Raw genomic sequence first — 27500 nt, forward strand, 5'->3', positions numbered from 1 at the left:
AAAAAAATGATAAAATAGTGTTAGTTCTCAAAAACTAAATCAGTGACTGGGTAACAGCCAATTTCAAAGAAAGATTAAAAAGCAGGATTTGCAACTTATCTCAAAGCTAGATCAGGAAAATTTCCAGTAACCTAAAACATAGTTTCTTCATTTCTTAGACATTCCCACTGCAATGTATCACGTCCTTAGATATATTTCTCAGATCTAAATTTTTTTTAACTTAAATAAAACAATAGGCATTATTTCACGTCCTGTACTCGAAAACATAGTAGATAGTGATAAAGAAACGAGAGTAAAGAATTCCCATCACACTTAAAATATGTTACACTGTAATATTCACAACCATGTTTGTCCATGTCTTCACGCACGACAAAGTAATACACTTAACAGGCAGGTAAATGAAAATAACTGACGTTCAATATCTATTAAGCTATACGTCGTCTACTTAACTCTATCTTTCATTCATAGGCGCTCTCTTTTTCTCTTGTCTCTCTTTCTCTCTTTCTCTCTCGCTCGCTCGCTCTCTATTTGAGACACGGCGATCAACGCCGTGCTAAAAAAAGCCACAGCCACTCGCACCAAGGGATTCTTTTTATTCCTCACGATCGTTTACACAGTAACTACATTGTCATCGCCGTTCGGCAATATCAAGAGAAGATTCTCTCTCGCTCTCTTAATTAAAAGGTACGATGATATATCTCTCTGCCACTACGCCCTGTCATCGAGTTTATGGCGTTAGGAGTCTGCCTTCATGGGAATCTGGGAAGCAAAGGAGGGGTACGGGCGCCTGGGGTATGTCAGGGTGCAAATTGGTGGGGGTATTTGGGGCAGGGCTGGCGACGGTGCTCGTCAGGGATGCTGGCGTTAGGAATCTCTGTCTGACGCGGCTTCGTGGGAATCTGGGAAGCAAAGGAGGGGCACGGGCGCTGGGGGTATGTCAGGGTGCAAATTGGGGGGTATCTGGGGCAGGGCTGGAGACGGGACTCGTCTGGGATGCGACGACGGTGCCTGGTGGTGGGGGGGTGGGGTGTTGGTGTCGAGTGGATCTGGTGGGCTGCTGAAGTCGTCTGCGTGACTGAGGTGATGTTCGGGATGCTGCTGCTGATGCTGATGCTAGTCGGGACGACTGGGCAAGCGATGCCCAAGCCTAGCATCGCGGAGAGGCCGCCAGCGGCGCTGCTGCTGTTCGACTCCAGGATGAGGGATTCCGGTGGGCGGGGTCGGCCAGCCACCTTCAAATGTAGGGCAGCGTTGGGCGTGAGACCCAACTCTGCCATGGTAGCTTCGCCTCTGTCTAGCACCTGAGGAAGATCTCACTGTTGAGTGACATTGCATAAGTCCCTGGTTACGTTATTTTAAAAAAAGGATCACCTGAAGAAAAGCGACCCCAACACACGCTGGGGACGCTTTTCTTCAGGTGGAAAATATTGGGGTCGCTTTTCTTAAGGTGAGGACTTAACAGGGGTTACAGTAAGGCCGTTGTGGAACGGCGCTTCGCGCCTTATCCGCATATTTAAAGATTCTTGGCAAGCTCGGTATGTTCTGGCAAGAGGTAATGTTGCGCTGCGCGCGCTAGCCACAGGGGTTACAGTATGTTTGATTATTTTTGTACTGAAATTGCAAGACAATACGCTTTTGATTAACTATTGATTGTTTGTATAAATTTGTGTCTTTAACAAATGTTTAATAAAGTAGTTTTTAATGAATATATATCTATATTTTTTTCTCCTTTTTTCTATAATATTGTGAGCTAAAGTGGGTCACCTGAAGATTGGAGACACCAACAAGCAGGGGTCGTTTATCTTCAGATGGAAAATATTGGGGTCGCTTTTCTTCAGGTGGAAAATATTGGGGTCGCTTTTCCTCAGGAGAGGTATTAGGGGTCGCTAATCTTCAGGTGATCCAAAAAAAATATACAAAGCAGCTTGGTGGTAATACAAGGTGTCCATAAAATCCCAGTACCATCACAAGTATTTATTGCTTGTAATGGTACTGGGACTTTATGGATACCTTGTACAATAGAATGGTACATTATTTACAGCACGTAATTAAGAGGAAACGCATTAAACTATTTCTGGTTTATGGTGACATTGGCATATTCTTCGTTCTGTGGTGAATGTAAGCCGTGTTTATTTGTCGTTCTTTGAAAGGTATAAACAGGAGTATTACGTTATTTTGATTCGGCCTCTAAACCTGTTTACGAATTCCAAAGGAAGACAGATCCAAACAGTTCATTTTTTGTTTAGAGAAAAGAAATAGTAAATAAAACTTTATACATGTTACATTTGGAAAATTGCTTAAAATAGCATAGGCATATATAGCTTTAAATTTACGTGTTGTTTAGCCAAAGTTTTTTTATTCTTTTAATTATTTTGCCTTTAATACCAGAAGCGTTCAAGCAAGCTTACAACTTTGTAGTGATGTATCTCGTCGAATTAGCCATAAGCTAATAAACAGAAGTTGTTTGAGATTAAGCTGGCCTTATGCCAGCACGGGCTCTTGCTCCTAGAGCAGCCCGTAGCGAACAGAAAAAAAAAAATCTGTCAGTGGCAATGAAAAGTATACCCATCCTTCATCTGTCACATATTTCAGGTAAAAAGTTCACCTGGAGCTGAGGTATTTACCTGGTATGGATACGTCTTCACAAGCTCAAACTCCTCATGATCTCCACGGTAGGACTTCAGATACGACCTAAGTGTGTCCAAGGTGTCTGTCGCCTTCAGTTTTATCAAGTACGTTTCAGTCCCTGAAAAGGAAGATCGCATTAGTTTGTTTGCAGTTCAGTGGAATGACCAAGAATGTGGACTAACCAATCCGCAGGATGGGAAAGGGATTCTTATCCCATGACCCTCTGTCTTTGTCTATTTCGTTTAAAGATCCTACTGCCCAGATTTAAAAAAAAAAAAAAAAAAAAAAAAAACTGTAACTCCGCCCACTCCCCATTCTGATTTTGTACATAAAGCTCCGTCAATTCTCTTGTATTCAGTGTGAACTTGAAAATGTAGAATAAACTAAGAAAGTACTGTTCCAAGTCCTGGTTTTCACTCACCTTCTTACGTGGACTTTGATGCTGCGTTTTTCCCAAGATGCACACGCATATATATATATATGGGGATACAATCCACAATGAAGTAAATTCCTCTTGTAGTTTAAAATATATATTACTTGTATAGGATTAAAGCTTCGACCATCAACTGTGGTCTTGTTCACTAAAGTGTGATATGTCACCTCAAGGAACTGACAACGAAAGAGCACAACCATTTGAAAAAACAACGGTTAGGAAAACAAGCTAGTTCAAATTATGAATGATCAGGCGGTTGAGCCCTCGTTTCTTTCCAAGAATTCGTCTTGATCTTCGTGGGGGAATGTTTCTATTGTCAACTGCTTGTTCTATGGTGGTTGGGTGGTTAGTTGGAGAAATGACCTGAGTGGAGTAAACAGGAGAGGAAGCAGCATCGTTATTGGCACATATATTTCTAAAGTTTGAAATTTTCCCTTTCCTACATATCTCCTCACAAATAGCTGTATTTTCTGTAATGCCAGTATTTCCTGCAAAGGTCTCGTTTAATGAAATTAACGCCCCTTCTACTACTCGTCTCAAAGTCCGGTCGTTACATGCAAAAACAACCTTTGTTACCTTTAAAATTATTGCGTGGTTTTTCTCCCATGTATGTTGCGCAATTGCAACTGTATGAACTTCCCCTTCTGCAAGCAGCAACGTGTTCTTCCCTTCTCTTATCAATGGAACATCCGCTTTCTCCCACGTAACATTCATTGCAATACTACAAGAAGGGTATTAACCCAATAACTAACTCCTATCATTCTCTCTATTACCCGGGTTATTTTTAATGAGTTTCCTTCTTGCATATTGTTACTGTCTTGTACTTTGAAAAAAACTACGTTTGATTAGCCATTCTTTTTTCCTTTAAGCTGCCTAGAAAATTAAATTTATTAAGTTTCATCTATTTCATAAGGTAAGGAGCAAGAGATGCCTTAAAATTTCTCCCGCCTTTCAGTTAATATTCATGAGGGGCGTAAAAACCATCGATCTAAAGCTTTAGATAGAGACTGTAGCCTATAAAAAACTCTTTGGGTAACACCAGTTTAGTAAAAACTATCTTACCAAGAAATTTATTTTCCGGGCGTCAAATTGAACTGGGGATCGCATATTCGGTATGCTCGAAAAAACAAATTGGTTAAAACGTTTGTGCTTTACTTTCGGTTCATGATATGAAAAGTAATGGATATAGGTGTTTGTGTGGGTGTTCTTTCTATACACGCTGAATTTAAAAGTCACTCACTCACTGTGTCTCTATGAACTACCATATCTAGAAAGGGAAGCCTATTTTCCATTTCCTTTTCCACTGTAAATTTCGAGCATACCGAATATGCGATCCCCAGTTCATTGACGCCGAAATAAATTTCTTGGTAATAGTTTTACTAAACTGTGTTACCCAAAGTTTTTTATACTACAGTCTCAATCTAAAGCTAGATCGATGTTTTACGCCCCTCATGATATAACTGAAAAGGCAGATTTTAAAGGCATCTCTTGCTCTTCCTTTATAATAGAGAACTTTATAAATTTTTAGGCAGCTTAAAGGAAAAAAGAATGGCTTCAACGTAGTTTTCAGTACAACAGTACAATCAAGAAGAAACTCATTAAAAATAACCCGGGTAATAGAGAGAATGTAGGAGTTAGAGTATATGTAATACCTTGTAGTGATTGCAATGAATGTTACGTGGGAGAAAGCGGACGTTCCATTGATAAGAGAAGGGAAGAACACGTTGCTGCTTGCAGAAGGGGAAGTTCATACAGTGCTATTGCGCAACATACATGGGAGAAAAACCACGCAATGAATTTTAAAGGTACAAAGGTTGGTTTTTGCATGTAACGACCGGACTTTGAGACGAGTAGTAGAAGGGGCGTTAATTTCATTAAACGAGACCTTTGCAGGAAATACTGGCATTACAGAAAATACAGCTATTTGTGAGGAGATATGTAGGAAAGGGAAAATTTCAAACTTAGAAATATATGTGCCAATAACGATGCTGCTTCCTCTCCTGTTTACTCCACTCAGGTCATTTCTCCAACTAACCACCCAACCACCATAGAACAAGCAGTTGACAATAGAAACATTCCCCACGAAGATCAAGACGAATTCTGGAAGAACGAGGGCTCAACCGCCTGATCATTCATAATTTGAACTAGCTTGTTTCCTAACCGTTGTTTTTTCAAAAATGGTTGTGCTCTTTCTTGTCAGTTCCTTGAGGTGACATATCACACTTTAGTGAACAAGACCACAGTTGATGGTCGAAAGCTTTTAATCCTATACAAGTAATATATATTTTAAACTACAAGAGGAATTTACTTCATTGTGGATTGTATTCCCATTTACTTAGGTACGACATAGTACCTGGCTTCTGCATATATATATATATATATATATATATATATATATATAATATATATATATATATATATATATAATATATATATATATATATTAACATTTACGTTGACCAAAAGGTCCCTTCCTTACCATTTTCCACTTTGATCCTCAGAGTAGTCCTCGTATGCACATGGTCGTGATGGCTGATGGGAACTGCTGTCGTAGAAGTACCGCTTGGGGTCGTCGCAGTAGGTGCACTAGATGCCAAGTACTCAGACGACTTATCATGTTCGTCCTCTGCCTCGTTCAGGTTGCTATCTTGTTCGTTACTTTCTTGGCTTTCACCCGCTTCGTCCAAGACCGGTGTGTGGACTAGAGTGAGAGAGTTTTTCCTGGAAGGTCCCTGTGGGATTGTGAAAAATCTAGGTTAGGATCACCTCAGAGGTGGAGAACGATTTATAAAAGCTCTTTTTAAAATTAAAATGACACCAATTAATGCTTTTAGATTAAAATTACGCAAATTCTCGGAAATTCAACTTTTACCGAGGCTGATGCCAGTATGAACACCACTTATCGTTTGAAAAGCTAACTATAAAAGCTTTTTTTAAATTAAGATTACACCAATTGCTCGGAATTAATGCTTTTAAATTAAAATTACACAAATTCTCGGAAATTAAAACTTTTACCGAGGCTGATGAAAAGCTAATTTATATTATGTTCCAGCAACTTGTGGGAGACTTTGGAGTTTGCTTTAGATCACCAACAGCAGCGATTTTGCCTTTAAAGGGACGTTGGCAGTTTACAGCAAATATTAACACGAAGAATTGACGCTGAAAAGTCTATAAATTCTGTGAGAAAAATGCTATACACATTATGAATGAGGAATCGGTGAGTATTCAAAGAGAGCTGAGAGGGATCTGAAATATATTGAAAATTGTAACTGAGTGATGAAAATATCACCACTTCATAGAAAATAAAAAGGAGTATTGATAGATGCTTTCTAATTCTACGAGCAAGAAACTATGGAGAATACTGAAAGCAATTGATAGCACTTGATTTATCATTTTAAACACCACAATTTTTTTTTATTTGCATTGAGTCAATTGATCTTTATATTGTTATAGAAGCATTTAGAATATATTGTTATAGGGCATTTAGGAAAAAAAAAAAACCAGTAATAAATTTAGAAGGAAACTAACTTATACAAAGCATAATTACCAAACAATTATCTCTTTTCATTTGCATTGAGTCAATTGATCTTTATGTCATTATAAAAGCATTTAGAAACAGCATAATAGGAGAACTTACTATAAGCATTAAACACCACAATATCTCTTTTCATTTGCATTGAGTCAATTGATCTTTATGTCATTATAAAAGCATTTAGAAACAGCATAATAGGAGAACTTACTATAAGCATTAAACATACAATATCTCTTTTCATTTGCATTGAGTCAATTGATCTTTATGTCATTATAAAAGCATTTAGAAACAGCATAATAGGAGAACTTACTATAAGCATATCAGCAACTTCTTCGCGTAGGTTAACAAGCTTCCCATTTTTCACGACGCACGTAGGAACTTTCGCCAAGAAATCTTCCACGGACGTCCGCCTTTTCCGTAACGTGTCGACGTCATAAGGATCGCCTCCTAGCACACCCAGACTGCCTCGCCTCATGTGATTGCCGTTTGAATCGAACGTGTCGTCGTGTAAAAGGAAAGCCGTCCTGTTGATCCTATTCCACTCAAGAGGATGCTTCGCTCGTCGACCTATATCCAGGTCGAAGGTCGTCCTCGCGAGCTCGCTTCCTCGCCGGCATTCGGAACCTCGGCGACACTGGTGGCTCCTGTGGTCGGAGCCTCTCCGGGATTGGCTGTCTCTCCTCGAATCGCGACGAGTTGTGGGTATGGCGCCTATGATGGGGACTTCTATGGGTCTCCAGAGTTCACTGCCTCGCCGTACCGGTTCTGCCTTTCCTATGCCCTCGCCCTCTGACTTGTCACTTCCTCTCTGAAGGGAATTCCTCCTACTACTCACGTCACTCGATTCGCTCCGGTACTCCACCTCTGGACACAAGTGCGACGTATCACCGACGTTCTCCGTACTTGTTGCGGGAGGAGGTGGTGGAGGTGGAGGGGGAGGAGGGGGAGGCGTTGGCTCTACAACTTCAGTAGAGAGGCCTGGGTCGTCTGGACGAGGAGGTTCTGTCTCTGAGACGCTGCTGAAGAGCATGGAGGTGACGGAAGTGAGAGAGGAGCCGGTTGGCACTGAATGTAGAGAATCGGATCCGGCTGGAAGGAGAGGTTTGGGTGGAACTGGAGGCCTACTGATCTCTTTCCGCTTGGACGAATTAGGTAAGAAAATGACTTGCCTCTTGTCACGCACCTGGGAAGAGAGGATAAAGGTTACAATTCACAAATTCACCCACAAACAGAAACAAGGGCAGTCTCCCCCTTTTATAGCGTACAGTAGAAAGACAAATCTGGTAGATAAACAAGAACGAACTTTTTGCCGTAAGGTTGAAAGCAATATTCGAGCGGAAATAGAACAAATGGCTTTTGAGAATAAAGGTAAAGTCACATTCTATTGTAAATAGGATATACTCTTGACAATAATTAAGAGGATCTTCATGTTTTAGCAGAAAAGCGTGAGAAAAAATCTTAAGACCATAAGGTTGAAAGACAAACAGGTTTTCTTTTCGTTTTCTTGAATGTTTCCATACAGAAAAAGAAAAGAAACCTGTGGTATTAATATTGCAAAAGAAACAAAGCTATGTGTTAATATTACTCGATGAAATACCAATGAACCAATTCTGGACTTTTCATATAAGACCATAAGGTTGAAAGGCTTGTTCTAGCAGAAGAAAAAAAGCTATGGTGTTAATATGACTCGATGTAACACCAACGAACCAATTCAGGACTTTTCACATGAGAGATAAAAATGCCGTTACCTTAATAGGGACGCCCTCGGGATAGATATCCTGAAGTTCAGTCGGGAAGAACCCATCCAGGATATCCTGCAAGAACTGGCGCGTCTTCACAGCCTCGAAGCTCCGGAAACCTCCGTCATTGACTACCACTCCGTTCTTGTACAGAGTAAGCTGTAAGCTTTCCCCTGCCTAATTTAAAAAAAAAAAGATAAAGAAATAAATAACAACTTTAATAAACTTTCTACTTAACCTTATCAAATTTTGGTAACTACATAATATGATTGATGACTTACGTTTACTTAAATATCTACGATAAACTTTCTACTTTACCTTACCAAACTTTGGTAACTACATAATAAATGATTATTGACTTACGTTTACTCAATGTCTACGTTGTCAATTTCGATACAATCGTTAGCTTGAATTATAGAGCAAAGAGAGTGGGCTGCAAGATTTCTCTTGCCAGATTTTGATTAAAAAAACTTTCATAAACTTTCTAATTGACCTTATCAAACTTTGGTAACTAAATCAATATGATTGCTGACTTACTTTTACCTCAATGTCTACGTTGTCAATTTCGATACAATCGTTAGCTTGAATTATAGAGTAAAGAGAGTGAGCTGCAAGATTTCTCCTGCTAGATTTTGATAAAAACAAAAAAAACTATGAATATACCTCCATTCTTTGACTTCGGTATTTGGTCATTAATATCAATCAATAATATCACTGTTGTTTAGCAAATGTTAGAATGATTAAATCTTCTTCTTTTTTGTGGGGGGTTGGTGGTTTATACGTAACCACTGTCAGTTTGAATTAACAGTGTCATTGTAGTCTGACGCACATTACAACAATTAAATTAGATCTTTTATTAATTAAATTGATTCCTTGACTTCGAACGTACAGATCTAAGAGAACATACAGTACAGACGGAGATGCTATAACAAAAGAACACATTCCTACTTATTGGCAAATGACAAACATCTAAAGCAAATGTGGACAAACGAACTTACTACTTATTTATATTCTCACCTTGGGGCTCAAGTTACCTACCTACCATCAAGTAAACAAAAACAAAAAACAAAAAATCCTTGAAATGATCACAGAAAAACAGTAGACAGTTTAAACTTTCACCTGCAATCACACAACGCATAACTTACTCCATTCGTACCAAATTTAAGATGTCTTAAGGTGGCTAGGTTTTATTGTCAGTGAAGATTAAAACTTCACATCTTACTAAAATGGGCGTAATGTGTCTGTCCGTCCGTCTGTCATTCAATCACGACCAAACGGCTGGTCCGATGGGCGTGAAACTTGGCAGGGTTGTGGTGGGGACCCCTAAGATGGTTTATAATGGGGTTTCATCCTACCTTCCCTCCTGGCCCCACTTCCGAAAGGGGTGAGGGTGAGAGGGGATTCCCTGAAACGGAGCTGGTTCTGCTCGTGAAACGAGGCTGGCTGTATCCGTAGACTTAGTTACTTTACGAATGTTCATGCATAATTTCTATATACATATGTTTGCTAGTATTCGTTAATTTGGCTCAGCATTCCTTTTTTACGCATATATTTATTTCAGCTTGTCTCTTCAATTTTAATTGATCTGTTTAACTTTTCGTATTTACTTCAGGCAGCTTCCTCAGCGTTTAGGTTTCAAGAGAATAGGAGCCAGTGAATTACTCTTCGTTCCATCGAAAATCTAAACTCAGCAATTCAATAACACAATTGGAAAACATGTTTTGTAATGGCATGGGATTCGAGTAGGTTTGCGGTCTGTGCACTTGTTATAAACCAATTCATTTATATTCTGGAAACCTTTATTTAGACTGCTAAGCTATCGAATAGTGATTATTTGTTTTAAACTTTTATAAATTGATTTGGATAGTCAAAGTATGAAACGAAAAATAACTATATTGATAATAATGAAGTCCTGAAAATATCAATAATGACTGTGATTTTTTAAATGACAAAAATGTTGAGAATACTGCATTGTATTCAGACACAAGTCAAGGAATTACATAAATTTTTAATTAAATTGATTTTCTTCCTTAATCAACATCATTACTCTATGAAAATCTGTCTGAAAATATCAATAATGACTGTAATTTTTTAAATGACAAAAATGTTGAGAATACTGCAAAGTATATTCAGACACAAGTCAAGGAATCACATAAATTTTTAATTAAATTGATTCTCTACCTTTAATCAACATCATTACTCTATGAAAATCCGTCTCTGCCTTTTTCATTTTGTTCTATATCCGATACCAGCGTCATTTCAACATCTATCGACCTGAATAGCTCACATTCTACCAGAGCACCTTCACGTAAGACGACACCGCGCGAACTAAATTTCCTTGGACTGAGTTCAGACGAGGAAATTGGTTGCTATCAAATTCAAGATCCTCAGGCGACGCTCTGCTCTATTTCTTTAGAATTGCTGCCGAACGGAAGTGTGGAGATGCCTTGTAACTTTATATGCAGACAAGGAAAATAACACTCCTTTACCTTCTTTGAAGTAAGAAATATATTACTTAAAAAGAAATCTGAGATGCCCGTGATAGAACCTGAGACCAATTCTCATCTGAGGTGTCTTTGCCTCAGATCAATTCTCATCTGAGGTGTCTTTGCCTCAGATCAATTCTCATCTGAGGTGTCTTTGTAAGGATATATCATCTGTAAAAATCTTCGACCTTTCCTTCTCTCTCTCTCTCTCTCTCTCTCTCTCTCTCTCTCTCTCTCTCATGAAAGGGACAAAGAAAAAGTCCTGCCTTACCCTCGAACTCCAGGCGACCTTGGTTTCCCGTTCTTGGTCGGCGGGCCGAATCCGGTAGCGATTTGAGCTTGCTTGGAACTAATAGCAGAAAAACAGTCACAAAATTAGAAGTTGAATCATTCTTTCTTCAGCTGGTTTTCTATTTTTTGTCTCCATTATGAACAGATCACAATATCCTTGCACAAATAAACTGCACAGCCAACAGCAACAACTATAATGCAGCATACAAGAAACAGCCTGTAGAAATACAAGAAATACGAGAGCTATATAATCTACTATTTCTACACATTTGATCCAGTTAGCTTATAAGGACGGAGACTACTACAGATGCTGTGAAAGCAAGAGTTGAGAGCTATAGTAAATTCACATCAACAATGCATTTGATGTCTAGGCCAGTTCCTTACAACGTTCCTGACTAGCTGTTGATAACCCAATAACAAGGCTGGAAACTCAGTCTCTCTCGAGAGTTCACATAGGTAGGATGTATGTTCCACCTCTCCTGAAAGGCGTATCCCTCAGCATAGGTAGAACATGGAACCTACCCATGTGAACTCTCGATAGAGACGGAGAGGTTCCAGGCCTGCGATTGGCTTATCAATAGCCAATCCGGAGCGTCGTAAGGGACTGGCCTAGGCATCAAATGCACGGTTGATGTGAATCTACTATAGTACTAATGCACATGCCACTATGATAGGAGTTATGAGATACTTTGTCAACAAATGGCAGCAGAAACTAAAGAGCTGTTCCTGCCAAAGGCAACAGGAATCATAAACTACATCTGCCCAGGATAATCTGGAGCCATGAGGTATACTGCCACATACGCCAGCAAGAGCTACGGGATACTTCTATACGTATCAGCAGGATCTACTACTATAATCTACTTCGACACATGTTAGCAGAAGAATCAGTTTATCTAATACTTCTAAGCGTCTACAATGACGGGGATCTGTAAAAGCTACTGACTACTTCGCTTCTCGTCAGCAACAAGGCCGAAACGCCTATTGACGAGAGTCACTGACCTCGGCAGCCGCGTCTCCTTGGGCCATGATGTTCAGTTCGGTGATCGCCGCCAGCAGCTTCTCGTAATCCAGGCTGAAGGGCTCCGCTTCCGAGGATATGCTCCGGGAGGTGGACTCGGCCACTACCCTCCGCACCTCACGGTTTTTGTGGTTCCTTGCGAGAGAGGACGAAGGGAATTTCTTTGTGGTTACTGTAAAATGATCACTTTTCTTTTAGTAATTTTTGCATAAAATTCTATGGTTGTTACAAGATACTGCAAGATGCCCTGGTGTATATACCTCTCGGTTTTTGTGGTTTCTTGCGAGAGAGGACAAAGGGAATTTAGTTGCGGTTACTGTTAAATGATCACTTTTTTTTATAATTTTTGCATAAATTTCTATGGTGGATGCAACATACTGCAAGATGCACAGGTGTATATAAATTTACACGCATGTACATAGATACAGTATATATATATATATATATATATATATATATATATATATATAATATATATATATAAGCGAATACCAGAGGATAAATGATAGACAGAAATCTACGCGCTTTTCGTCTTTAGTAAAGAGGAAACTGCTTGGATTTCTGCCTATCGTTATCCTATGGTATTCGCTTATTTAATGAAGTCACGTGCATCTAATGTGATTTTTATAAGCATTATATATATATATCTAATTATTATATTATAATATAATATATATATATATTAATATATATACTATATTATTTAATAAAGATACATAATCTATCAGGAATTAGGTTCACTAGGTATGTTGTAAGCCATTTAGCTTTCAGTTAGTGCATTGGAATGTGGTGGCTAGCCCCTATACCATTTCCCATCCTTGTTGTGACCAATCTTAGTCGACTAGCTGATACCACGTACATACTTCATTGCCCATGACCAACCTGAGTCGACTAGTTACCAGATACACATACTTCACTGCCCAATTCAGCAGATGAAAAGTGTGCCCAAATCATTCTTAGTCGTTCCAGAGTTGATCCTGGAACTGTCGGTATTCAATGAACGCAAGTACACATAACCTCAGTAAGAAATAGACATCCATCGACACTCACCTCCTGTGCCTCTTGATGCGAACTCGCGGGTGGGATCTGGGCGTGTGCGAGGGCGTGACGTTGGGCGTCGTGGCTTCAGAGGAGGAGTAGCTGCAGGAAGCGGTGACCGGGTTGTCCAGCAAGTAGGTTCCCTCAGCCTCACACCACACCATCCCGTACTCCCCTAGGAAACGCTGTGTGGAGGGAGAGTTGGCGTTAGTTAGGTCTAGTGCACTTGTGCAGGTAGACAGACGTTCATAACTCGTGTGTGTGTGTGTGTCTGTATGTTTGTGTGTGATAGAATCCCAAGCCAAGAGGTTTGGAGGTGTTTTCCAGCGATGGGAACGCCAGCGAAGTATGTGAGGTGGTCTAAGATATGTATGAAATAAAAAAACGCAGGTTTATACTAGAAGTGTTGGGATGAATGAAAGGATGCCAGGAAGGGTTGGTTTACATCAGGGATCTGCTTCAAGTCCATAATATCTTTCTGACCTAAATAATGGATGAGCTGTCTCAAGGAATAAGAGATCAATCCCCCTTAGAGCAATGAAGGAATGTAACAGGAAGTCAGAGGATTAAAGATTAGTAGAAAGAAAACTGAATATCTAAGTTTTAATGAAGATCAAAACTCCGAGACTAATATGGAAGGGACAAGGTTGAAAAAGCTACAGAAATTCACATACATACATAAGAGCACGCACAATTAAAGGAAGATCTCTCAGGGCACCGCTCACCTCCATTTCCATAACTTGGCGTTCGAGCTTCAAGCACTTCTCCTCGAGGGACGTCATCCTGTTGTCCTTGAGAGTGTCTAGGAAGCCCATTTTGCTGGTCATCGCATCTTCCTCGGCCTTCATGTACAGCCTATAGACATTGCATAAAAAAATCAGCAATTACTTTTACGAATACCTGGAACAAAGAGTATATCAATTTACGGTTTGAATAACTTTACCAAAGAGTACAACAGTTTACGGTATGAATAACTGGACCATAGAATATACCGATTTACGGTATGAATAACTGGACCATAGAATATACCGATTTACGGTATGAATAACTGGACCATAGAATATACCGATTTACGGTTTGAATAACTTTACCAAAGAATATATCAATTTACGGTTTGAATAACTGGACCAAAGAGTATATCAATTTACGGTTTGAATACCTGAACTAAAGAGTAACAATTTACGGGTTAATTGAACGGGAACGGTCCAAAATATACCAATTAACCGGTATGGGAATTAACCTTGGGAACCATCCAAAAGAGTATACCAATTTACGGTTTGAAAACTGGACCAAAGATATTAATCCAATTTAACGTTTGATACCATGAACCAAAGCGTACCAATTTACGGTTTGAATAACTGGACCAAAGAGTATATCAATTTACGGTTTGAATACCTGAACCAAAGAGTAACCAATTTACGGTTTGAATAACTGGACCAAAGAGTATATCAATTTACGGTTTGAATACCTGAACCAATAGTATACCATTTGCCGGTTTTGGAATAAACTGGACCAAAGATATTATCAATTTACGGTTTGAATACCTGAACCAAAGTGTACCAATTTACGGTTTGAATAACTGGACCAAAGAGTATATCAATTTACGGTTTGAATACCTGAACCAAAGATGATTACCCAATTTACGGTTTAGAAATAACTGGGACCAAAGAAAAGCATATCAATTTACGGTTTGAATCCACCTGAACCAAAGCGTACCCAATTTTACGGTTTGAATAACTATGGACCAAAGAGATATATCCAATTTAACGGTTTTGAATAAACGCCTGAACCAAACCAAAGGTAACCAATTTACGGCTTGAATGAGTGTCAAGGAATAAGGAATGATATGATATATTATCACTTTCCCTTGGTCTTGAATGGAAAAATGAAGTCCACAGTAGTACTATGTATGTATATTGCTATATATTCGTACCTTAAGGTTTCGCCAACTTGATCAGTTGGCCTCGTCAGCTTGAAACCATGCTGGAAAGGCCAACTGATCAAGATGACCATTGCACCCAATTTTGGAAGTTGCAATAAGCCGAGTGGGTGACCTGGCAGAGTGATGTAGTACCTGCCTTACTTTTGCTAGGGTCTTGATCGCTTCACCTCGTATATGTATATTAAATATATAAGTGTGTGTGTACTGGTAATCTTCTTAGGCACGAAGATATGGTAATTCAGTTGTATTACACATAGGAAAATGAAAATGGTTTATCTCAGAAAATGCACAACAGTTTCGTCCTCCAATTGACCTCTTCTTGGAGAGTTTATTAAGAAAAGCAAACTGTTGGGCATTTTATGAGATAAACCATTTTCATTCTTCTATGTCGTATTTTTTTTCTGTAACAATTTCTCGTGTAGTTTGTCAACCGCAAAAAAAGGCTGTCAGGTTCACTGCAGGAAAGGCTTTGGATAAGTACGAGAGGCAGCGAGAGAGACAAACTCGAAGACGCAGTGATCCACGAGGAAGAAAGAATATATCCTTTAATTCACTTACGAAGAGGTTTGTCACGGAGCTGGATCATCAGCTCTCCGTGTTTTCACTAACTCAGGAGGGAAAAAAAAAAAAAGATATTGAGGATGGAGATGCTTGGCTCTCTCTCTCTCTCTCTCTCTCTCTCTCTCTCTCTCTCTCTCTCTAAATCCCTTGGTCTATGCGCTGTTCGAAAAGTTTAATTCAGAAATTATTATTCCATAAATGTTATTTCTCTCTCTCTCTCTCTCTCTCTCTCTCTCTCTCTCTCTCTCTCTAAATTACTTGGTCTACATGTTGTTCGAAAAGCTTTATTCAGAGATTATTATTCCATAAATGTTCGTCTTTTGGGGTATGTACATTACGACTGACCATTCTGATTATAACAAAGTATCTGTATAACACTATGACATATTCTTGAATGTCATAACAAATCTAAGTTCTCATCATCACCAAAGGGTCACAGCTTTAGCTGTCACTTAAAAACTAATTACATTTTGTGATCCTGTCCCCTCCTTATAGTAGATTCCCATCAACCGTGCATCTGATGTCTAGGCCAGTCCCTTACGACGCTCCCGATTGGCTGTTGATAAATCAATCACAGGGCCTGGAAACTGTCTCTCGCGAGAGTTCACATAGGCAGGCTGTATATATGTTCCACCTCTCCTGAAGGATAATTTTAAAAGACGTATCCCTCAGGAAAGGTGGAACATACGTGCATCCTGCCTATGTGAACTATCTCTCGAGAGACTGAGAGTTTCCAGTCCTGTGATTGGTTTATCAACAGCCAATCAGGAACGTCGGAAGGGACTGACCTAGACATCTGATGCACCGTTGATGTGAATTTACTATAGTACCTTTTCATAATGATGCTCTACCATACAGTTCCTTCTGTCATCTTCTTCTGGATAATTCATTCTTTATTCAAGACCAATAAGGCATCGGCTCTGTTTATATCCCAATAGATTCCCATACGGAATTTGCTGATCTGTCTACAGTACTTCGGTGTTTCTTTCGTCGAGATCTTGTCTCTGGAAGTACCTTTTCCCCTCGAAAGATTTGCTGTTTTAGTTCATTTCCCAAAGAAATGATTGATTGATTGATTGTGAGCTATCTGGCGTGCTAACCCAAAGAAATGAAAGATTGGATACTTCGGATTAAGATTTCTACATCTGCCCTTTGTACATTAATGAAGCGTTTGGCAGATATTTCTGTAATTTTTCTGTAACACAGGACCGAGTCATGGAATTCTTCCTCAGCTTCTATGTTTCTCAACTCCTCCAAATCCTTTACAGACATCTTCAGGATTAGGCCTTGACTGTTTTTCTTGGTCTGCTCTCCTTTAATTTCAATCAGTTCTCTGTTAGACTAGAGCAATTGATTGTCTGTCCTGTAAGCTTAATATATATATATATATTAAAATATCCAGTTACTTTTATACTTCGATGGGATACGACATTTGGATAATTGAAAGAAGACTTTTTTGTTTGATTTTACACTAAATAAAGCTGATACAAGAGCAAAATTATGCATGCAAAAGTCACCGTTGGCCTCCTATCGCAAGCAGAACTTACCGGAGAGACGTAAAGGTGCGTTTACACTAGGCCTCACCCCACGCTGCATGTGTAAGACTCTTCGCCAACTCCTCCCAAATTCTTGTTAGCCCCGCCTACTGGGGTGCTCATTAGGGTGAGTTAGTGGTGCGGCATGACTCTTGATGAGCAGTCCAGTACGCGGGGCTAACAAGAATTTGGGAGGAGTTTTGCGAATGCAGCGTGCGGTGAAGCCTAGTGTAAACTCACCTTAACATGCACAGGCGGAACTATCATTTAGCGAGAGAGAGTGAGAGAGACATTTTTTCCATCTTACCTGATCTTCTCCTCCAAGACGGCGATGTGGAACTCCCTCTGCTTGATGGCCTGCCTGGCGTGGGACAACTGAGTCTCCATGGCCACCAGGCGGTTCATGAGCAGAGCCAGGAGGTCGCGATCACTGGCCGCTCCACCCACGCCCCCGATGACATGGGCGCTCAGCTGACCGTTGGCGCCTCCTAGCATTCCTCCTCCCCCCCCTCCTCCTGCGTCTCTCACACCCACTCCTCCTCCCTCACTGCCTCCACCTGGATCTGGAACAGAGAAACGAATGAATAGACTCAATGATAGTTAAGGCAGATTTCTTTGGACAATTCCCGCTCTGATATCAAAAATTCTGCTGCTATTCCCACACGGCACTGAGGGAATAAACAAAGGTGACGTAACTATAGAAACATTCAAGATACTGAGAGGCATAACTAAAGTAGACAGTAACCTATTTACGTGGAACGAAAACCAGACAAGGAATAATGGATGGAAACTAGAACTAAAGGGATACAACACATCCCACTGTGGATCACTTCTTCATATACAAGATATGAGAGAGAGAGAGAGAGAGAGAGAGAGAGAGAGAGAGAGAGAGAGAGAGAGAGAGAGAGAGAGAGAGAATAATACCTTTGCTGATGACCTGCTGTCTAATGAATGCATTTATGCGCAAACCAATTGCTTAATGCATAATTAACTAACCTCTGGAGACCAGAGTGTATTGTGGGGAATAACTGAGAACCCAGTCCGTTAGGGTTATTCATAAACATAAAAAAAAACTGATAACGTACAACAAAGAGGTAAAGAGCTAAGAAACAAAAACTGAAGGCGAGGAGACTTTCGTGAAAAATGTAAAACATTTGACAATCGATTTCTGGATTGTGTCACCCATCAAGGTCACCTGCTGATCGAAGGCTACCGATTCCAGATTCCAAAAATCGGATTCCGGAATTCTTACCTAGACAAATCTACTATTCCCCAAGGTCACTTTATCATAGAACATTTGTCTCTGAGTTTCTATATCCGGGTTCAGATATATCAAGTTAATTCAACCATGTGTAATAGATATAAACATACATACATATATATACACACACATATATGTATGTATATATATATACACATACACACATAAACATACATATATCTAGACTGCGAGAGTGGTATAAGCTATATAAAAAGTGTCTAAAAAGATTCTTATCAAACATTATCTTTTAATACACATTTTTCTCCTCTGGAGAGGATATGCCACAGGTAAACATCTTCCAGTTTCTCAGCAAAGACTTTGGAACGATGCTGCTTGGACCTTGTCTCATTTATGAATTCCAGCTCACTCTGGTACACATTAATAGACCATAGTTGGATGGTGGCCTTGCCACATCTCTTTGGCATATATATATATATATATATATATATATATATATATATATATATATATATATATATATATATATATATATATATATATATATATATATATATATATATATATATATTACTACGAAGGACACTTTTCCCAAGCAACCTCACCAGCCTTTGATAAATCTAACGTATGAGATATATTACAAGAATAAAACTCATTTTACTCATTTTTAGATAAAAGAGCACGGTCTAATTCGCTCCTATCAACAACTCTCTCTCTCTCTCTCTCTCTCTCTCTCTCTCTCTCTCTCCTCTCTCTCTCTCTCACTCCTCGCTACTCTAGCTCTCTTTCTCTCTCTCTCTGTATGTACGTCCTGAATACTTCCTCTGTTCAAAATGACTGCCAAGAGGTCCTTATCTCCAGGAAAAGGAAAGAGAAAGCGCCCGGACCACAGCAACTGAATATGTGCCCGTCTACCATGACACTTGGGAAGGACTGTCTTAGTTACCCCGCGTGCGCGACCATGTAGAAAACGGAGTGGGCACTGACTACAATACCACCTACAAGATGCCCAGATGTAATCAACCTGAGATACGTAAGGGCTATATAGGATTGGCACTTCAAGGGCAGAAAGACTGATACCTCAGAAGCGCTCAGAAGCGAAAGAACTCCCTAGTACTACTACTCCCTCCACGGGCTCGTCCTCGAGCCAGGATCTCTTTGTAAGTGCCATTCCTACATTCCCCCTAATCCATTCCAGCCAATGGCCAGACTATGAGAAATCGATGGAAGATATGCGTGAATACCTGAATGTATCGGGTAAGACCGCTACGGTGGACGGTACGTATTACGAGGCCCTGCTATTTTCACGTATTGACCAGCCACGTTTCGTATTGAACAGTGAATCGAAGTCACGTTGCATGGACATGTTTTTGTGAACTGGCTCTACCTGTAGGTACCTATCTTCTAAGACCCCGAGGCGATCAGAATTGATTCGAGATAAATCTCTCTTAATGGACAGAGTTCTTTTGCGTTTTAATTTTGTACATTTATCAAGATTGTTTAACCATATTCGAAGACAATGGACTGCATTACAACTCGCTACTATCTTTACTGCTCATTCTCTTCTTAATACTGATGTTAATGAATATGCAAACACTTTTAGTTTTCTGTAAAAAGGAAACTATTGCGATGGCTTTGTCCGTCTGTCCGCACTTTTTCTGTCCGCCCTCAGATCTTAAAGACTACTGAGGCTAGAGGGCTGCAAATTGGGTACGTCGATCACCTACCCTCCAATCACCAAACATACCAAATTGCAGCCCTCTAGCCTCAGCAGTTTTGATTCTATTCAAGGTTAATGTTAGCCATGATCGTGCGTCTATCCCCGCTGTCGGACAGGCCACCACTGGGTCGTGGTTAAAGTTTCATGGGTCACGGCTCATACAGCATTATACCAACACCACCGACAGCCTTGATTATACGCTGTACAGAAAAGTATATTTCACTTTCTATCGCTATAGTAGATTCACATCTCCAGTGCATTTGATGTCTAGGCCAGTCCCTTACGGCGCTCCTGATTGGCTGTTGATAAGCCAATCACAGGGCTGGAAACTCAGTCTTTCTCGAGAGTTCACATGGGTAGGCTCTACGTTCCACCTCTCCCGAGGTCTACGTCTTTCAAAAGTATCCCTCTCAGGGGAGGTGGAGCATACATCCTGCCTATGTGAACTCTCGGGTGAGACTGAGGAGAGTTTCCAGCCCTGACATTGGCTTATCAACAGCCAATCAGGAGCGTCGTAAGCGGACGGTTGGCGTGAATCTACTGTAGTGCTACTACGATTACTGACGAACCTTTGGCGCTGGTATCCCGCACTTTGTGGTGTCTCCTGTGTAAATGGTGACTCCTCGGGGTGGGGGAAGGAGACGTGGTGGTAGGAACCAGATCGGCGGGGAGAGAGCCGGTGTTCATGGCGTTCTGAGCTGGGGGCATCCCGTGGAGCATAGGATCGGAGCCGCATCTCGCCAGGGGTGGGAATCCTTCCGCCCTTAATCTCTGGAAGAGAGAGGAGGAGGAGGTGGTGTTACTCACGAATCGTAAGAACTGCTGGAAATAATTCAAGTCGCTTATGGGTGAAGAAGGATTTGATGAATAATTGTTTTAATTTGTTTGTCGATTTTGATGACGTATTCCTAACATTTAGGTACGTTAGGTTTCTTTGAACATGAATAATAATAATAATAATAATAATAATAATAATAATAATAATAATAATAATAATAGTGAAATTACTATTTTAATTTGTTTGTCGCTTTTGACGACATATTCCTAACTTTTAGATATTTTCGGTTTCTGTGAACATGAATGATAGTTCTACTACTACTACTACTACTACTCTACTACTACTAATACTACTAAATACTACTAATAATAATAAAATAATAAATAAAATATAATATAAAAATTTATTATTATTATATTATTATTATTATTATTATAGTATTATTATTATTATTATTATTATTATTATTATTATTATTAATAGTAATTGCTGCCTCCGGCATCTTTGAATACAATTAAAATTGACTTTCATAATGACCTACTTTCAACGTGCCAAACTTCGGTGCGCTGCTCACCAGTTTAAGCAAACAATGAGAAAATCACAATTAGAAAAGTATAGAGAAGAACATCTATGAAAATTAATGCAGCTGAGACAGCAATTATTCCTTTTAATGAAGCATGTTTGAAAGTGGGTTACTCCAGTATATCATTATTTTTATTATCATTACTATTATTTTTATTATTAGACAAAGAAAAATGTTAGTTCTGCGCATTCGGGAGAAAGGCTAACTCGGAATCCCAGGACGGATTCCAGTTGGGAATCGAAGCCTGTAACAAATTCATATCCCTCGGAATAGAGCCAGGGTCGCCTTCCACATAGACATACAAGCGCACACACATGAGTGCACCTAGTCTCTGAAACCTTTCTGTGCCAAAGGTGTAAGTATATACATACATATATTATATTATATATATATATATATATATATATATATATATATATATATATATATATATATATTACACTTATTTAGAAATTTACATCAGCATTTATCATCTATCTACTGTTATTCTATTATTCCTAACGAACTGAATCAAGATTATAATGTCGAGTGCTTTAAAATGAACGAATAATAAATATATGCAGTTTATTTTGTCAGTCTACACTCGACGCCCTCTTCAATAGAGCCCCTGAATATATATATATTATATAGATATATATATATATATATATATATATATATATATATATATATATATATATATATATATATATATATATATATTCCAACAACTCAACGACTTCAAATAAGAATATAAGGTTCAATTCTACTTTTGGCTTTGAGGGAAGAGGGCTCCATTTCGATCCTGGAGGAATGGCTATATCCCCTTTATTTTTTTTTCTTCTTCTTCTTCTTCTTCTTTTATTCCTTTTTGGGTAAAATGGTGTGAACGATATCAAAGTGAGGAGTCCAATCCCACTGCTCTCCGTTTCAATCAGTGCCATTAAATTCTCGTCTCTCTGACTGTCTGTCAGTCTGTCTGCCTGTCTGACTCTTTCTCTGTTCCCAATCATCTTTACAGGTCTGTGGTTGCTGCTGTTTTTTCCATCCCTGTCATTATATTCCTGTTACTTCCCCTCTCTCTCGCTCTCTCTCTCTCTCTCTCTCTCTCTCTCTCTCTCTCTACGTTCTATTATCTTTGCAGGCCTGATGTTGTTGCTGCTGTTTTTTTCTATGCTTGTCATTATATTTCTGTTACTTCCTCTCTCTCTCTCTCTCTCTCTCTCTCTCTCTCTCTCTCTCTCTCTCATCAAATTTCTTCTGTAGAGTGCGCGGCTGTCATGAACTTTATATGCATTTGGTGACAGTTGCCTTTTTAATATTTTAGAATTTTTAAAATGTTTCTACCTGTCTGACTGCAGTGTCTATTGATATGTTGACCATATTTTAGCTGTTTTGCCTGCTGGTAGTGATGTAAATGATTTACTTTCTGATTTGAATAACAAGGTGCCATCCATGAAGTTTACTTTAGAATTAGAAAAAGACAATTGCCTCCCTTTATTAGATGTTTTGATACACAGGGAAACTTTTCAATGCAAATTCAGTGTTTATAGGTCATTGATGTAAATGATTTACTCTCTAATTTAAATAACCAGGTACCATCCATGAAGTTTACTTTAAAATTAGAAAAAGACAATTGCCTCCCTTTCTTAATGCTTTAATACATAGAGAACCTTTTCCATACAAATTCAGTATCTATAGGAAACCAGCGACAACTTAACTTATGTCCATTTTTATTCAGGCCGATACCTTAATCAAAATTTAAATTTTTCTTTTGTTTTAACGAGCGTTGTGCATGGCCAGTCCCTCGTATTTGGATCATGAAGGAATTATGATGTGAGACATATCTCGTAAAAAATGGAAGAAACGTCCCATTTATGGGTTCCTGTCTTTGATTTTAACCATAGGGATATGTGCACTCAGACAGGAAGGAGGCTTGCGTATCAATAGCTTGCTTAATTATCAACGATACTATAGTAGATTCACATCAACCGTGCATTTGACGTCTAGGCCAGTCCCTTACGACGCTCCTGATTGGCTCTTGATAAGCCAATCACAAGGCTGGAAATTCTCAGTCTCTCTCGAGAGTTCACATACACAGGATGTATGTTCTACCTCCCCTGAGGGATACTTTTGAAAGACGTATCCCTCAGGAGGGGTGGGGCATAGATCCTACCCATGTGAACTCTTTCGAGAGAGACTGAGAGTTTCCAGCCCAGTGATTGGCTTATCAAGCGCCAATCAGGAGCGTCGTAAGGGACTGGCCTAGACATCAAATGCACGGTTGATGTGAATCTACTATAGTTAATGCAGTTATATCTAGGTGCGTTTTGTGCCCAGGATCTCTGCTTTGATCAAGCTTTGAAATGATGAAAGTAATAGTGAATTCAGGCGTTCATAATATTAAGGATCTCCAGGAACTGATTAGAAAAAAAAAATCGTGAGAAAAACGCGTTTGTAAATTGGCGTTTTCAAACACGCATATCACCACCCTTGTTAGATAATGGCTTTTCGACCACTTTGGACTCTACGTATGCAAGTACGTTTTCCATTGGGTAAAGTAAGATATTTTTAGAACACTTTGGAGCAAAAAAAAATAAAAAATTTGCGACTTGGAGCTCTGGGGACCCTTAATATTGTGAACGCAATTGTCCTGTTTCTTGTTCACCTTTTCGCGTCCATTATCAGAACCTTGTGCTTTAAAAAAAACAGTTAATATGTGACTATACATATAAAAACATACGTAACGTTGGTATGCAAAATAGAAGCATATAAGTCTGGATGCATATGACATCGGTTGCTCAGACGGAATGTGTTTTTTTAGATTCACCGAAAGATTTCCGATACATATTATCACAGCTAACAAATCTAAGCTTCAACTAGTGCGTCATCAGTTATTGATCATCAATGGAGCGCATTTGAATTCCTGCATTGAAAAGTATTCCGAAGTGGAAGTCACGTGTCCGTCCAATGTGACAGGTAAAACTCCAGTGTTTTTTTTTTTTTTTTTTTTAGAAAATATTTTCTGATAACTTCACGATTTGTTGTTTGCTCAAGCGATGTTAGCGATTCCGTCATGAAATGAGTAAAAAATGAGCCGAAGTTTTCTGTACAGCGTATAGTAATATATGATACTCTCAGCCACGGCCCATGAGACTTTCAGTGACAACCCGGTGGTAGTCTGAGCTGTTGGCACCTGCGGAGATGCCAGACGCACTTTCATGGCTAACTTTTAACCTTGAATAAGATAAAAACCACTGAAGCTAGAGGGCTGCAATTTGGTATGCTTGATGATTGGAGGATGGATGATCAACTTACTCATTTGCAGCCCTCTAGCCTCAGTAGTTTTTAAGATCTGATGGCGGAAGGACACACCCATTAACTTTCCCACGAATTCAAGCCGGCCACAAGACCTGCCACTTAGCAAGCGTTACAGTTTAGTTAGTGACTGATTGTGAGACCTAAGGTGATATTCTTGATTAATTTTTGAGCTGTAAATATAAATCATGGATTATCGGATTCAAATATTAAAAGGAAAGAGCGTAGGCGGCCATGGTTAGAAATGAATAAACTGGTAGGGCATGAATTCCCCTCAACTCAGAAAATGTAGAAAATGAAGATTCGCTAACTAAAAGAGAAATACAGAAGGAAACCGTGCACAAGAAAGAAAGAGAAGTTTCACCAGTAAAGAGAAAAACTGAGCAGAATATAGAAAATGAAGTTTTATTAACTAAAAGAGAAACTGGCCAGAATATAAAAAAAAACTAACTAAAAGAGAAACTGGCCAGAATATAGAAAATGAAGTTTTACTAACTAAAAGGGAAACTGGCCAGAATATAAAAAATGAAGTTTTGAAACTAATAACTAAAAGAGAAAACTGGAAACAGAATAATAAAAAATAAAAATTGAAAGTTTTACTTACTAAAAGAGAAACTGGCCAGAATATAGAAATAGAGTTTGACCAACTCAAAAAGAAACTGAGCAGATATAGAAAATGATGTTTGCCCACGAAAACAGCAACTTCGTAGAAATGTTCTATAGTTTTAGCGATAGCAATAACATGATTTCTTCAGCATCTGCGGGAAATTGATGGAAAATCTCAGAATTTTATTAAATTCGATATTTGGAAGATATCAGCTTGTAATCCTTTCTTATATTTTCAGGTTTAATTCAATTATCTCGTCTAATTTAAGGCAGTTGTACCATTTTCCCTTCTTTTTTTATTCTGCTTCTTATTATTATACGAGATAAAAGACAGTAAATAGGTATACTTTACTTATATTTTCAGGTTTAATTCAATTATCTCGTCTAATTTAAGGCAGTTGTACCATTTTCCCTTCTTTTTTTATTCTTCTTCTTATTATTATACAAGATATACTTTACGTCCTTTATTTTTTCTTCTTCTTCTTCGTCTACTTTTTATACAAGATATACTTTATAGTGAAGTACCTTTCATCCTTTCTTCTTCTTGTTATGACACAAGATACAAGGCGGTAAATAGATATCCTTCATAGTGAAATACAAGTAAAAACAGGGATTTTGCGACAGCACGTAAACATCCCATTCCCGAGATTGATACGCGAAAAAATTTGAGATCAAAGTCTTTTGTATGATAGAAACTGACGTCACTACGTAGTCACTTTTATTGATCTATTTTTGGGCCGACGGCGACATATTAAAAAACATGGCTACGACGACGTCTCATGCTGAGGCATTGCGTCAGAGAGATTTTGTGATATACTTTTCAAATTGTATAGTCTGGGGGCATCATATATATATATATATATATATATATATATATATATATATATATATATATATGTATATATATATATATATATATATATGTATATATATATATATATATATATATATATATATATATATATATAAATATATATCTAATAGAATACCACAGAAAAAATAAGAGGCAGAGGGTTAGTACCAAGCGCTTTCCATTGTTTAACAATGCATCGTCTCCTTGGGCACTCTTGGTACTGATCTACCTGGTATTTGTCCTGTGGCATTCGGTTATATAATGAAGTCGTGTGCATACACACACGCATATATACATATATATATAATACATATATATATGATAACAATTCAGGAATGAATTATTTCACGATATCTCATTCAATAACCTAACTCATCGCCAGCAGTTGTAGTAGTAGTAACTGAGTTGAAGAAGGATAAAGGCGTTCCTTTTCCACGAAATTCCATCAAGCTACACGATTCCGGGACCTCAGAGAGAGAGAGAGAGAGAGAGAGAGAGAGAGAGAGAGAGAGAGAGAGAGAGAGAGAGTTAGGTAACTTCTAATCCTGCGGTGCTCCTACCCAAGTCACGGCGTAATGTCAAGGGTCGCCGGACTACGAAGGGAAAATGCCGCAGAGGTCGTTTAGGAAAACGTAGGATACTCCCAGGATTCTTTTGGGTGTGTCTGTGAGACTAACAAGAAGAAGAAGAAGAAGAATTCTGCCTCGTGAATTATTGCGTTAAATGGATTCATCTCCCGAGCGATTTGCTTCGGTTATTTCCTGCCAGCCTCACGTCTCTTCAGCAGGAGAGGGAAGACGGGAGAGGTAGTAGAAACTATCGTTAGTCTATCTTTAGTCTGGGTATTAAGACAAAAGATTCCAAGATTCCTCTTCCTCCAGTGTATATTAGGAACGACAACGTAACCTTCCTCATTGCTACCTGAGCAGTAGATGAGAGAATAAGAAAAAAATATCTCATTTTATTGACGGGATTACATAAAAAAAGGAGATTGTTCCTGTTTGGTTTTTACCTGGAAGGTGGGAGAACACAACCCCCCCCCCCCCCCCCCCCCCCCCCCCTCCCCAACCCCATTCTCTTTCTCAGATAGTAATACAGAGCATCAATATAGATATTCCTACTTGGTACCTGTATAGTAGGAGAAATGAACAGAGAAGGCTGTCCTGTTTCATTATCCAAGTATGAAATATTACAGCTATCTCTTGTCCTTACTCTCATTATCCAAGTATGAAATAGGACAG

General features: G+C 39.0%; 1 protein-coding gene across 3 annotated transcripts in view; it reads right to left on the reverse strand.

Annotated features, from left to right (window-relative positions):
* The window catches only part of LOC135206985 (uncharacterized), a 108852-nt gene that overhangs the window by 163 nt on the left and 81189 nt on the right, over positions 1-27500 (reverse strand). For 2 of the 3 annotated variants that reach the window (XM_064238585.1, XM_064238586.1), the window contains exons 3-13: positions 20712-20913; positions 17511-17766; positions 13891-14020; positions 13178-13350; positions 12109-12262; positions 11090-11167; positions 8342-8509; positions 6904-7776; positions 5541-5793; positions 2625-2746; positions 1-1301 (exon numbers count right to left, since the gene is read on the reverse strand). The exon at positions 1-1301 is cut by the window's left edge and continues 163 nt beyond it. In XM_064238585.1, coding sequence (XP_064094655.1) covers positions 798-1301; positions 2625-2746; positions 5541-5793; positions 6904-7776; positions 8342-8509; positions 11090-11167; positions 12109-12262; positions 13178-13350; positions 13891-14020; positions 17511-17766; positions 20712-20913 — 2913 coding nt within the window. In that variant the 3' untranslated portion in view covers positions 1-797. The remainder of the gene's footprint in view (positions 1302-2624; positions 2747-5540; positions 5794-6903; positions 7777-8341; positions 8510-11089; positions 11168-12108; positions 12263-13177; positions 13351-13890; positions 14021-17510; positions 17767-20711; positions 20914-27500) is intronic. The other variant, XM_064238588.1, reaches the window with a different exon arrangement.

Source organism: Macrobrachium nipponense, chromosome 31, assembly GCF_015104395.2.
Source record: "Macrobrachium nipponense isolate FS-2020 chromosome 31, ASM1510439v2, whole genome shotgun sequence".
NCBI classification, from domain to species: Eukaryota; Metazoa; Arthropoda; class Malacostraca; order Decapoda; family Palaemonidae; genus Macrobrachium; species Macrobrachium nipponense.